We start from the raw sequence: 12,775 nt of genomic DNA, 5'->3' as shown, positions 1-12,775 counted from the left end.
TGGCTCAGGTGGTCGACGGGGTTGAAAGGGTTGTTGCATACGGCAGTCGCGTGTTGTCCACCGCTGAGCAGCGGTATTGTGTGACCCGGAGAGAGCTGCTGGCCATTGTGGTTTTTATGTAGCTGTATAGGCCCTACTTGTATGGCAGGCGGTTTACCGTTCAAACTGACCATGCGACCCTGCAATATTCCCTGCGGAGAGATCAGCCCTCAGGTCAGCTGTCCCGCTAGCTTGAGGTGCTGCAGGAATATTCCTTCAATGTCATCCACAGGAAGGGGACCAGCATGGAAACGCGGATGGCCTGTCCAGATTGCCTACAGAGGGCGGGTGCATATGTACCCTGGGTTCCAGTTACTGCAGGACCTCGGTTGACACCGCGGCCCAGTTGGTTGCAATGGCCGAAGCAGCCCCCCCTCCGGGCGTGGCATTGCCTATGGACTTTGGCCTGGGTCTCTCCCGAGAGGTGTGGTCCAACTTGCAGATAGAGGATTCCTCTCTGTTGCAGTTACGATGCCGTGTTGGTCTAAATGCGCAGGGCTCAGCTCCGTCGGCGGGTCCGTTTGTCGCTGTACATGACGGCCCCCTCATGCATTGGGATACCGAATTGGAGCGCTATTGTGTGGTGGTACCCACTGGCCTGCAAGGAAAATTGACTCGTGCCATTCACGAGAAACTTATGCACCTTGGTTATCATAAGACCATGTTGACCCTTAAACAGGACTACAACTGGCCAGGTGTGGAAAGTGATGTGGCACTGTTTTTGAAAGGTTGCCACGATTGTGCACGGTGGAAAGCCCCGGTTGGCCATGATCGAGCCCCGCTGCAGTCCGTCCGGGTTACTCGTGTAAATGAGCTCGTGGCACTTAACATTTTGGACCCCTTTCCGACGTCCCAACGGGGACACAAATATCTCTTAGTTGGGGTCGAGTACCTCACGCGCTGGCCTATGGCGTGGCCCTTGCCAGACCAGTCGGCCTCGTCCATCACCGAGGCCTTTGTGCAGGGTTACGTGGTGGACAAGGGTGTGCCAGAACAACTATTAAAGAACCAGGGCCAAAATTTTCCTTCACGACTGCTTAAGGAGGTCTGTGACCTCCTTGGCACCAAGAAAATTTGTACATTGCCCTATCACCCTCAGTCCGATGGCATGGTTGAATGGTTAAACTGCACCCTCACGTCTATGCTGTGCTACCAGGTGAGCACGTCCCTATCGGACTGGGACCTGTTCGTCCCGGGGGTCCTGGCCACGTACAGGCTGGCACTGGATCGTACACCCGTCGCGGCTGAAAAGATATGTACCACCTAGCCTCCTTGATTCATCCCCACTTCCTGAGCGGCCGGTGATTGATTTGTCCGACACACCGGGCCGCACGGGTATGATGTTGAGCACAATGTCCACCATGTGTGTTCGCCTACAGAGCCCCTACCAGTAGCTCCTGAGGTGACGCATCTTCCTGTGGAGGCCCCGACGTCGAGCCAGTCGCCAACTGGTGCGTTGCCTCTCCCTATGACCGCCGCCGCATGTGGGAGCGGACCTGCAGCTCACACGCGGTCAAGGGGCGTTCGGTTCCGATGATGGCCATTAGGACCCTTGTCATCGGCCTCCAGCCATCGCCGTCATATTCACCGCGTTGCTCCGCATGAAGATGGCCTTCCTTATTGTCGTGCTGCCCTAATGTTCTTGTTCGGTTTCCCCGCAGATGGCTTCACCTTCACACGCGCTTCACATGTTTGTTATCATTGTTATCCGCTGTTGCCTCCTCTTCGCGTTAACGGGGCTCCGCTTTCATATCATTTACAGCCAGGTCGGCTGATTTCTTTTCACGGGGCGGGGGGGGGTAATGTATAGGAGTAATATGGGGACGTGATGTCATACGTGCTGAGAGGTGCGATGACGTCATGTAACGTAGGGGTATTTAAGGGGGGCCCCGTGACAAAAGCGGGGTCGTTGGAGGAGTCTGGCATAGAGAGGGGTTGAAGGGAGTTGGAGAGAGAGCCAGGGGTAGAGCTGAAGAAGCGGGTGTAGTTACGAAAGGTGCTGCGCTCCTCGGTTGGTCGGTGTTGGCTCGAGAGAGCCCGAAGAGACGGCCAGCCGACTAGCAGTAGAGAGAGCTAAGGGTCCAAGAGAAGTACCCAGTGTAGGACATCCACCCCTGGTGGTTACTCACTCCCTTTGTTAATAAACCAGCGCAAGCCCTTACCTGAAGACCTGCCTCAGCATGGTCTTTTACCACACAACACTAAGACAGACGCTTTGTTATGGGAATGGGAAATCTTCACCACTTATCTCAGAGCCGACTATGCTCGTGTGAGTGACTGGAGCGCACCAGTCAAATAACGACTCGATACTACGTTGGTAGTGGTGCACTGGCACAAATTGCAAAAGAACTCAACACATTCGCCAAGGACAGTGCCTGAAACGAAAAAAAATATACAAGGGTGATTGCGCGAAATTTCGCCTACTATAGATATTTCCTAAGGCTGTATTATTGACGAACGTGTTGGCCGTTTCCTTCATAGCAGAGATAGCACACTCGAACATTGCACAATTTCGATACACACTCGATGTACTGTATTTTAATAAAACAAATATTTTAAAAGTAGAGTTAATTTGCGAGTCACCCCAGCAGCAGTGGCATACGGCCAGGAGGCGAGAGATCTGCTTCTCCCGTGGCTCCGCTCGCACGCTGCGCAGCCCTCTGTGCATTTCAACTCTGCGGCGTGATCTTGTCTAAAGGGGGCACGTAGAAACACTAGGTGGGGGCTTGACAGTCAACACCAAACAAAGTTTAAACTAATGTCAAACACTAAACAAAATAAAGGGGCACTGAGCCTGCAGCAGGGGGACTTTGCCCCCCGCCCCCCGACGCTACGGGGCTGTTCTGGTTGATTCTTAGTCTCGGACAAACTTTTGTGGGGTGGGGGGGACTGTCATCGAGTCAAGAGAGCTGTTGCAATGCATATAATCCGTTTCACTGGAGCCTCTTGTGAATGGCCGATATCTCTGTGTTTACAGGTCGACTTGCAGCACAGCATCGGGGAGAGCGCGGCACTGGGGGCAGCTGGAGTCATCCTGTGGGGAGACATCAAGTACGCTCGGTCCAGGGTGCGTCCACAAACAATTTCCCAACTCAAACCGTTACAGCGATAGGAGATGAATGGGCGGCAGCAGGGTGGTGTAGTTGTAACGATCTTGGTGCCTCTCAGCAAGAAGGACCTGGGTTAAAGTCCCAAACCGGGCACCTTTCTGTGTGGGGTTTGTATGTTCTCCCAGTGTAGTGCATGGGTTTCCTCCAGGTTCTCTCGGTTTCCTTCTATAGCAAAAAAAAAATTGACAAGTATCAGCCAAAACATCCTAACACTAAAATTACGTGCAAATTAATAAATTGGGAAACACACGTAGCAGCAGCAACATCACCCCTGATTCTGAAAACGTGGCAGCATGCTCCTGACAAGAGTCTCGACGCTCAACGAGGCTTTGCTTGGCAAACGAGTGTCAATATATTCCTTAATAAGATAACGGTGTAGGTAATTATACAACTTCATTGTATTACTCGTGAAAAAAAGTTGACTTAAGTCAAAGATCATTGGCGATGTGTAACTAATTATCAATGGGTTCCTCCTGGTCAGAATGAACCTGAACTCAACTCTGTACGACACGAATCGCGCCAGCGTTGCGACCGACTGACTCAAGCAGACAAATGGAGTTTCTCATGAAGTAGACGCCATTTGTTTTCGTCTTCTAATTTCAACTTTGCACACGCTGCAGCTTGTTCAGAATCCAGCTGTTCCAATAGATTTCAGAGTAATAAATCATGGTGCGCCGCTTACTCAGGAATAGTTATGGCTCCCTGTGAGAGCACGCATCAATTTGACGATCTTGATGCCTAAGGTTTAAGGAAACCCATGGGCTTCCACCTGCAAATATCATTCAACGTATTACACTGTACAACCCATCAAGGGTGATACGGTCAGACTTTTATCGCCTGACATTTCCATCAAACCACTTGGCTGGTACAGGTGAATCTTTGTCAAACGTGCTCCCAAATTACTCCTATGGTCATGCAAAGCTGTCGAATTGTAAGTCTCACTTCGAAACCTGGCTGTGGTTGTGAAGAATGTTCATTGTGCACAGTGTGTATGTGGTGAGTTGTTTAATGCAGTCATAACGAGCAGATGAGAAACGTGTGCAAAATATGCATCAACGTAAGGTGCCGTGGGTGAGTTTTCAGTGAAAGACTCGGAATAAAAGTGTTGGAATCATTTTGGAATGTGGTGTGGCAGCGGCGGATGCAATCCGGTAATTTGTAGGCAAGCATTAGTGGATCACGTAGGTTTGTGCAACTCCCCAACTTGCTAGGTCTGTGAGGTGGCCAGGAGATGGCAGTACTGGGGGTGTGGTGGTGAACCCGTCTGAGTGGGCAGTACAGGAAGTGGAGTGTTCTCTGGGTATTGGCAAAACATCCCAATTGAGGACCGTCCTGAAAAGGAGGCTTGATACCCAGTTAGGCTTTCCAAATAAATGGCATCATTATAATTACAGTTCAAGGTAAATGCGCAACCCAGCAATTACTTGTTTACGCCACTGCTGACATATGGGCCCCCACTAGAGTGGGCTCTAGAGAGCCGCTCTGGAAGGTATTTATGGCCTACTTTTCCACGCTGGCCGGACATCTCGAAAGGAGTGGGAAAACCCACACTCTACTCCTCCACTCGTGATTTGCGGATAAACTAGCTGTGGTTAACCCTTTTATACTGCTGGGTGGACAGAGGTGGGGGGGGGGGGGGGGGGTGGCGGTTTAAGAAAGTGGCCCAATTGTTTTAACTTCCGTGCCAGGAGATTGAATTGGACCAGCGACCTTTAGTTCGCAAGTCCAGTCTGCTGACCATTACACCACGGGCAGCAGCGAGCGTATCCTTTACCACTCCTTTCTCACGCCTAATGATCCTGGCGATGCCCCCTCTGCCGGTGTGCCCCCTCGCAGGCAAACTGCGAGAAACTACGGAGCTACATTGCAGAGCGGCTGGGCCCATACGTGGTGAACGTGACATCCGCGGCGCGACTCTGTGGCCAGGCGCTGTGCCGCAGGAACGGACGCTGCGCTCGCAAAGATCCGGACAGTGGCGCTCTTCTGCATCTGAGTGACGACGCTTTTGAGGTTCAGCGGCCGTGGACATGGGAGGATGGCGGTGGTGATGCCGGCGACGTCCCACGAGCGAGGGGTGGCTTTGTGGTGAGTGGGAGACTCCCGGCTCGTGACGTTGCGCGCTGGAGGAGGAACTTCGAGTGCCGCTGCTTCAGCGGCTGGGTGGGCACGCGTTGCAGCGTGGACGAGCGGAGCCAGACTGCTGCGGGCTCCGGCTCGCCCGCTTTCCGCCGCGCCATCCCCATCGTCTGGCTCATGCTGCTAGTTCTGTCCGTGCTGCTGGCTGGGAGCGGAGACCTGAGCGGACCATGAACTCGGATGGACATTGGACGAATGCAGTCTCGGCCGGTTGGCCGGCCTAGAAGCCCACGACGGTTGGGAAAGGAGAGGGGGGGATCGGGAGAAGGCTGTGTGGAAAGCAGTGTGTAATATTTTGAATGGGCAGGTTAGTTTTGTCAAGGTTTTTTTCTCTTCTCCTTTTGCGATTGCACGAGTGGTGCCGAGCCCCATGGGACCCCAATGGTAAGCTGCCATTGGACATTTCCTGTGTGTGTGGTCCACCAAATAGAGCCGTTCAATCCCGATGCTCGTGAATGGCTCTTTTTTCCTATAACACCGGGCACACGTTTATATCTACTTTATTTTCTCCTGCATCTATGCATCATCTCCTTAATTTTGAAGGCCCAATACCTCTCTTAGTTTGAGTAGCCATGTACGCATTTCCAAATTTATTTTGTATTAGTATCATTAGTATATTCTTTGGGTCTTTCGGTAAAGTCACGTAGATAGGTTCACTTTACCGAAAGACCCAAAGAATATAAATTCCTGCAGTCACGAAAGCTTTAAGTTATCATTAGTTTCTAAAAGTAAACAGTTTGTACAGGCATACGTCTTACAGCTCTCAGGATGCATTCTTGATAAACGGAGCGCTACACGAAACAGCACTATAGGAAGTCACTGTAACATGGTGTATCGGTAACAGCCTTAATGATATTGTACACATGATAAATGTATGAAAGCATATTATGAATGAAAATTTGAACTTTTAATGATGGCATAAAAATACAATTAAATTATGTACTGTAGTTGCCTTGGTCGATGATCGCCCTCAGGGTGTTGGGGTATTCACGCGCGGCCTGGTCGTCAGTGCCCTGTGTGCGTTTATCAGCACTATAAGAGGCAGCGCTCTAAGAGGTATGCCTGTAATCATAAATACATTTACTTTTCCTGTGCATTACTGTATATAATAGTCGCTAATAATGTACAGCTCATTGTCAGTCATGGAGCTTGTTTGGTCAATACGGGTTGGAGACGGACAACTCCTTAACAAACAAATGATACTGAGAACAGGAAACGATTAAAGCATCTGTGCAAAGGCGGATCTAGAAATTTCCCAGGGGGCTGTCCTGATCATTCAAGCTTTTTTTTTAATCCAAACTTTTAAAAATCGATAAAATGTCTATTTTTTTAGTCTTGAGGGGGGAGGAGGGGAAAAAATCTCTCTCCATCACTTCCCCACAGAGGAACCGACACTGCATCTGTGTCGTGCAATGGGTTATGGGTAGGCGAGCTGCTCTGCCAATAGGTTGATACGTAATTGCAGGTGCTGTTGTTTGGGAATCCAATGACTGCTGCTTCCTATGCTCGGGAAGCATTTTGTCCATTTTCTGCCCGTCTATCAGTCCAGTATCCAGGACACTTTATATGTTTTCTCGTGGTAGAACGTTTTTATTGTTAAAACTTTAGAGCAGATTGACAATTCCTGAAAGTGGATTTGTTGTTTTGGCACCAAAGTTGTAGAGCAGCTCACCCACAAACAGTAATTATTCTCAGATAATAATTCAAATGAAGTGGAAAAAATCGAGACGACTCAATCACATTTTAGAATACAAATTTTGTCCTCTCGTTTAATACGTGTATTGTCTATATAAAATTGTTTTTGAACGTTGTATTTGGTTGGCAATCGCTTCCCCACTGAGTAAGGATCTCCAGATTGCTCAGCCGCCACGATACGCATTGCATGGTTGGTGGGGTACTGACTATTACACGATTAAGGCGATGGTGATTTCATGAAAGTAATTAAACCGATCAACCAATTGCCATGAAACGTATCAAACAGCTTACCAATACGAAGGTCCGTATATTTACAATTTTTGGCAAATAGTGGCAATAAAATACTTTCAAGTAAACCTTTTGAAGTATTTCAAAAATAACAGTTCAGGTGTGTTTTTCTTAACGGGCGTTCTTTCTACGAGAATTCCCTATAATGAGCAATTTCAATTTAGACCAATTTGTTCGCAAAACGAGCAAAATGCGTCCTGTGGTGGCAGGGGGCGGCACGGTTGTCCGCAGCTGTTTGTTTACCAGCTCTCCTGTGCTGTGTTTCCGCATGATTCGTCGTATGGGGAGGGGGTCTAGTGGTGGTACTGTAATAGGTGGGGGTGGCGGCGGCGCTATTTGCAGACGCTGAGGACAGGCAAGCACTGTGGTTCTTCACGTGTGGTAAGTGTTACATTTGATGTTTTAGAACTTTATTTGAAAATTATAATTCGTATTTCTCACGTAGTTCAAGGGTGGAACATTTTGGGGATGTTCCACATGGGATTCAATGAGAACATGGTGATCGTTTAACGAATTTTCGTTGACCGAGCAATTTTCGCGTAACGTATTTTGCTCATTAAACGAGACGCCTGTATTGCTGCATACCTGTGCAATTAATGGGTATGTTCTTGTTCGGAAGCACGTTTGCGTACTTACGACTTTACATTTGTACGGTAAAATCACCAAACAAATGAAGGCTCTCTTAACAGACTTTTTATAGCTTCTATTTCATTATAAAAAGAACATCTGGTCCACGAGTGCGCTAGTTAAAACTCCCCTGTTGTGTCAATGGGAAACTGCCGATTTACTCCAGAAACCAAGCCTAATCACTGCGCTGCTGGGGCACAGCCATTTCTGCGTTGGAATTCCTTGGTGGCATCGACATCCAGTGGCTAAACAACTGGCGAGTCACAAATAACCCGAAGCGCAGCGCTCCCACGCTGCATCACCACGCAGACGCATTGCACTGATGAAGTGACGTGACGAGAGCATACTATGGCAGCAGCAACGTTGCCACCTCTGCGATGCAGAAGACTGGGATGTGTCAGGGTAAGAATAAGCGTGTCGCACAAGACTGGAAGTAAATGCATTGTTTTGAGTGGTGTCTCATTTCACAACTGGTAACACCAGGACTTATAATGTTCTGGGAATGCTGACAGTTTTCCAGGACAGTAGCTGCCTCAAAAGAAGACGATCTTCGAAAAACTCGGACAGGTGGCAACCTTATATAGTAGCGCTCCAGAGGATGGCCTAATATATATTTTTCTCTTACAAATCTCAAAAACTGCACCGGGAAATTTCGACTCGGGCTATCGCTCTCATCTTTAATGACTGCTCGTTTTTGTCAGAATTTTCGTAAATACGTGTCGGCAGTTCCACTGGTGTTGTTACGAAAAATCTGACGAGTGATCATCAAGATGAAAATGATTCCAGAGGTACGCATCTCCAATAGCTGTTTTTTTCTGTACTAATTGCAGTGGGATGTTAATGGAACACACACTGCTGATGTGCGTCGGCAGGGCGTGTCCCAACAAAATCAGGCAAACCAGTCCAGAGTTGTATCCAAGTTAATCTTGCGTTATTGTGGAGCCACGGGTAATGGCAATTACCCCTACAGCTTCTTGGATGCCCAGATAAATATTATCCAGCAGCATTTGTTTGAGGCAAGCAAACTATTGGACCGATTTTGAAAATTTGGGGCACAGCAGTCATGCCAATATCTTTTCTACGAGTCTGACTTTACCGATCACACCCAAGTTGATACTGGCCCAGTGTTTGATTACTTAAACTGATGCTGCAGGTTAACGTTGATCTGGAAAGTCAATAGATAAATGGACTGAAAATATGTTAACTACATGGATATGTAGAACGGAGGCTAGTTTATGTATGCTGAGTGCAGGGCTTACATGAATACTGCGGGTACACACTGGGCCACAAGGCCCATCGGTTGAATGGCAACGAATAGTAACGAAACATATCCTTCTATGTAAATTAATTTATACAATCACATTTTTTACAGTGTATACGTGTTAGTGTATTTATGCATGTATGGTGGATGCATTTGTGTACATAGGTGCTGTGCTTTAGTGGTAAGAGCATCGCACTCAACCCAGTAGTGTGACCTTGTGTAATATGCGGGGTGGCATATAAATCTCGGGGGGGAGGAGTGGGGCACAACACGGTCAATGTTAACTAAACTCTTAAGCAAATGTTCAACGCTAAAGAGAATGAGTAACGATACGATCGGCCTTGATTATACACATTCAGAAGGGAGGCGGGTTAAGACTTCAGATGGGGGTGAGGGGGGGGCTCAGCCACCTCCAAATCCCCACCCCCCCCACAACACTAAAGGTCTTATTGTACTACATCTGCGGCAGCCTGAGTTCCATTCCTGATCATTCACAACACTGGTAGAAGTTTGTATGTGAATTTGTTCTGAACTCAGTCTTAATTGAGCACATAGCAGGCGTTTTTGGCAAAGAGGACTTCTTTCTCACTGTTGCCCACTTTGTATTCGAAACTCTATGGCCACTATATATTCTGAGTTATTTCGGTAAAGTCACGTTGAAGGGAAACAATAAAATAATATATATATAAAACAATAACATTCTCACGACGTTTCGACTGCAACACAAGCAGTCATCATCAGGTGTGGTTTATATATTTATTGTTTCCCTTCAACGTGACTTTACCGAATGAACCAAGAATATGAATCACTGCAGTCACGAAAGCTTTAAATCTATGGCCACTGCTTAGCAAATGCACTACAAGCAATTATAGCGTTTCCTCAGTCTTTCTGGCCCAGTGGTCATAGAATGGGATTTGGATATCTAACAATATTACACTACTTTGCCTTTATGGAATTGTACAGCATTGGCAGTGCAGATTTATGGACTTGTCATTCATGGAGCAGCTTTAGATGTGTATGTAAATGCACAGGCGTGAAAAACGTGTGTGTTTGCATTTGCGGTGTTACATTGTGAAGCGAGCGGATTGTACATCCAATATTATCCCGCATGAAAGCGATATTTGCAGTTCTTCAGAGTTGGTCTTGCAGCCACGCTTCAGCTGGGGCCCATTCATCTGCCTTAATGCAACACATATCTTCTCAAAACATTACTTGAAACGCATTTAAGTGATATAATAAATTGAACGGACTTCAACAATAATGTACATCCAAACTAGCGAAATTTTGGGTAAAGCAGAAGCTGTTTGGTTTAATTGATTTACCTGTATAGTTATTGAATTTCTACGCGCTTATGTATTTCATGCTTGTGCACAGAATTTTTAAATTACAACAAATCTGCACTGTGTCCAAATCAAATCGTTCAAGCCTATAATTGGTTATGAGGCCAAATAGCCAAGTGGGTACAGTGCTCACCACAAACCCAGTCCACGCAGAGTCGATAGTTCAATTCCCACATCTGGTGGACAATGTCTGACTTGGCAACGTGCACCCAACACCTACTGTAAAATGGACATCTAAGATCATGTGACATAATTTGCAAGAGTTGGCCATTCTACAGTTGTATGAATGTCAACATTACAAAGATCTCAGCCAAGTGAAAGACACTACTCAAGTCATAAGCCCATGTTCAAATTAGTACTGGACTAATGTCACTGGTCGTCTATATTGGTAGCTGTAACAGTTGCAGAAATTCCACACTCCCAAGGTAATCACTGTTGGTCATATTATAATACAGATATTATCCTCCTGATCCACCCGGCCATGAATAATTTATTCTCCGAGCCTCTGAATGTCCTTTTTAAGTTCAATGATGAATTAATTCATTAAATCTACATTTTAAAAATTATTATTTGATTTGTTGCCATACAAACTCGTTTTATTTAAACTTCATTTTCTGAATGGTGCTCTGCATTGTACGGTGCATTTTAACCATTGACATTTTCCCGAAATTAATTATTTAACTTGGTAAATAAACATTCAATCTATGATGCTCTTTCAGCTATCCTAACTGCCGACACATTGCGCATATTCGAAAAGAAAAATATTACTTTCTACGCGACACAGGGCTGTTTGGAGAGCCGGTGGTAATAGTTATGAAGCACTTGGTAAAGCAAAAGAACAAAAAATGTAGATATTTTACAGAGAACTTGTGCTTGCAGAATTTCAGAATATTTAATGGCCACACCATGAATCAGGTGCTAAGCTGTAGGCTGTGTAATATATCAGAACATGCATCACTTGTGCATTATAAATAATAAAAAGTGACTTCTTTGTTGTTGAGCTGGTTGGGTGTGTCTCTGGAAAGCCACAATTGGGCATTGTCAAGGTCACAAAAACTAGCAAAACAACCCAAGAAAACATGGACATTTACCTATAATAATAATTTTCAAATGCTAGCAGAGAATTAATTACATTGTATACCTGTGTGAAAAATAAAATACATTTTAAATGTTCTGCTTTTTGCAAAGTTAAAAACAAGCATCTTATTGACTACATGTGTCGGTATGGTTAACCGTATAACCTATTTTAAATGCAATTTCACCTCCACTCAAGGAGGTATTAAAACATTGTACACTAAAATAAAATGCAAGGACAATCAAACAATGTTTAAGTAAAAGCCATGAGAAAATAGTGAGTCTTGCACTCCTAACCACACTGAGGCTCGTAGTGTGTCGGATCACTGCCGGCAAGGCATTCCAGATCCTTGGGGCAATATTTGAGAAGGCCCGACCTTCCAGCGTCGAGCGAAAGAGCCGAGGCTGGGAGAGTAGTAGGTCCTGCTCTGAAGGGCATAGTGTATAAACCCCAGTCGTATTACAGATAAGTGGTGCCCGCAGGTACATTGGTCCATGACCATGCAGAGCTTTATAGACTGGAATGGCTAACTTATACTGGATGTGAAAGCTGAGAGCCAGTGCAGATTGTGGAAATAATATGTTCGAAGCGGGCTACACGCCTCAGAATTCGGGCCACCGCAGTTTGCACTGAAGCTGCCTCAACAAGATACGTGGAAGCCGTGCATATAGGGCTTTACCGTAATCTAAACGAATCAATACGAATGCACGAGTTAATGACTCAAGGTCACGGGCTGACAGGAAAGGGCGCAAACCGTGGAATTGGCGGAGATGAAAGAAACTAGACTTGACCACAGCCGCCACCCGCACATGCATGTTTAGGCTGTGGTCAAAGAGAACCCCTAGGTTGCATACCTTGGGCAAGGTGTGGATGCTGAACTCTTGTAAAAAGCGGAAGTTAAATCTGGCACTGGCCCAGCCTAAATCAAGCAGCAGAGGCAATGAGCATTACTTCGATCTTGTAAAAGTTTAACTTTAAAAATTTTATTCCAGCCATGTTGCTACCTCGGACAGACATTCGGACAATGCAGAGACACGCAACTCAAGTTTGTCAGTAAGCGAGACACAGATCTGCATTTCATCGGCATACTGGTGGCAACATAGGCCATGCCTCCGGATAATATCCCCCAGCAACAAAACATATACGTTGAAAAGCAGTGGTGACAGAACAGACACCTGCGGGATCCCAAACAGGATGGGCCCTT

General features: G+C 46.5%; 1 protein-coding gene across 1 annotated transcript in view; it reads left to right on the top strand.

Annotated features, from left to right (window-relative positions):
* The window catches only part of LOC116947407 (hyaluronidase-2), a 46,507-nt gene extending 35,016 nt beyond the window's left edge, over nucleotides 1-11,491 (top strand). The window contains exons 3-4 of the mRNA XM_032963093.2: nucleotides 3,017-3,106; nucleotides 4,986-11,491. Of these exons, the coding sequence (XP_032818984.1) occupies nucleotides 3,017-3,106; nucleotides 4,986-5,459 (564 nt within the window). The 3' untranslated portion in view covers nucleotides 5,460-11,491. The remainder of the gene's footprint in view (nucleotides 1-3,016; nucleotides 3,107-4,985) is intronic.
* Nucleotides 11,492-12,775: the final 1,284 nt, after the last annotated feature.

This window comes from Petromyzon marinus, chromosome 30 (genome assembly GCF_048934315.1).
Source record: "Petromyzon marinus isolate PM22_M1 ecotype Great Lakes invasive population chromosome 30, UKy_Petmar_22M1.pri1.0, whole genome shotgun sequence".
Lineage (NCBI taxonomy): Eukaryota > Metazoa > Chordata > Hyperoartia > Petromyzontiformes > Petromyzontidae > Petromyzon > Petromyzon marinus.
Note: the sequence above shows the minus strand (reverse complement) of the source record. Positions and strands in the feature narration are given on the sequence as shown.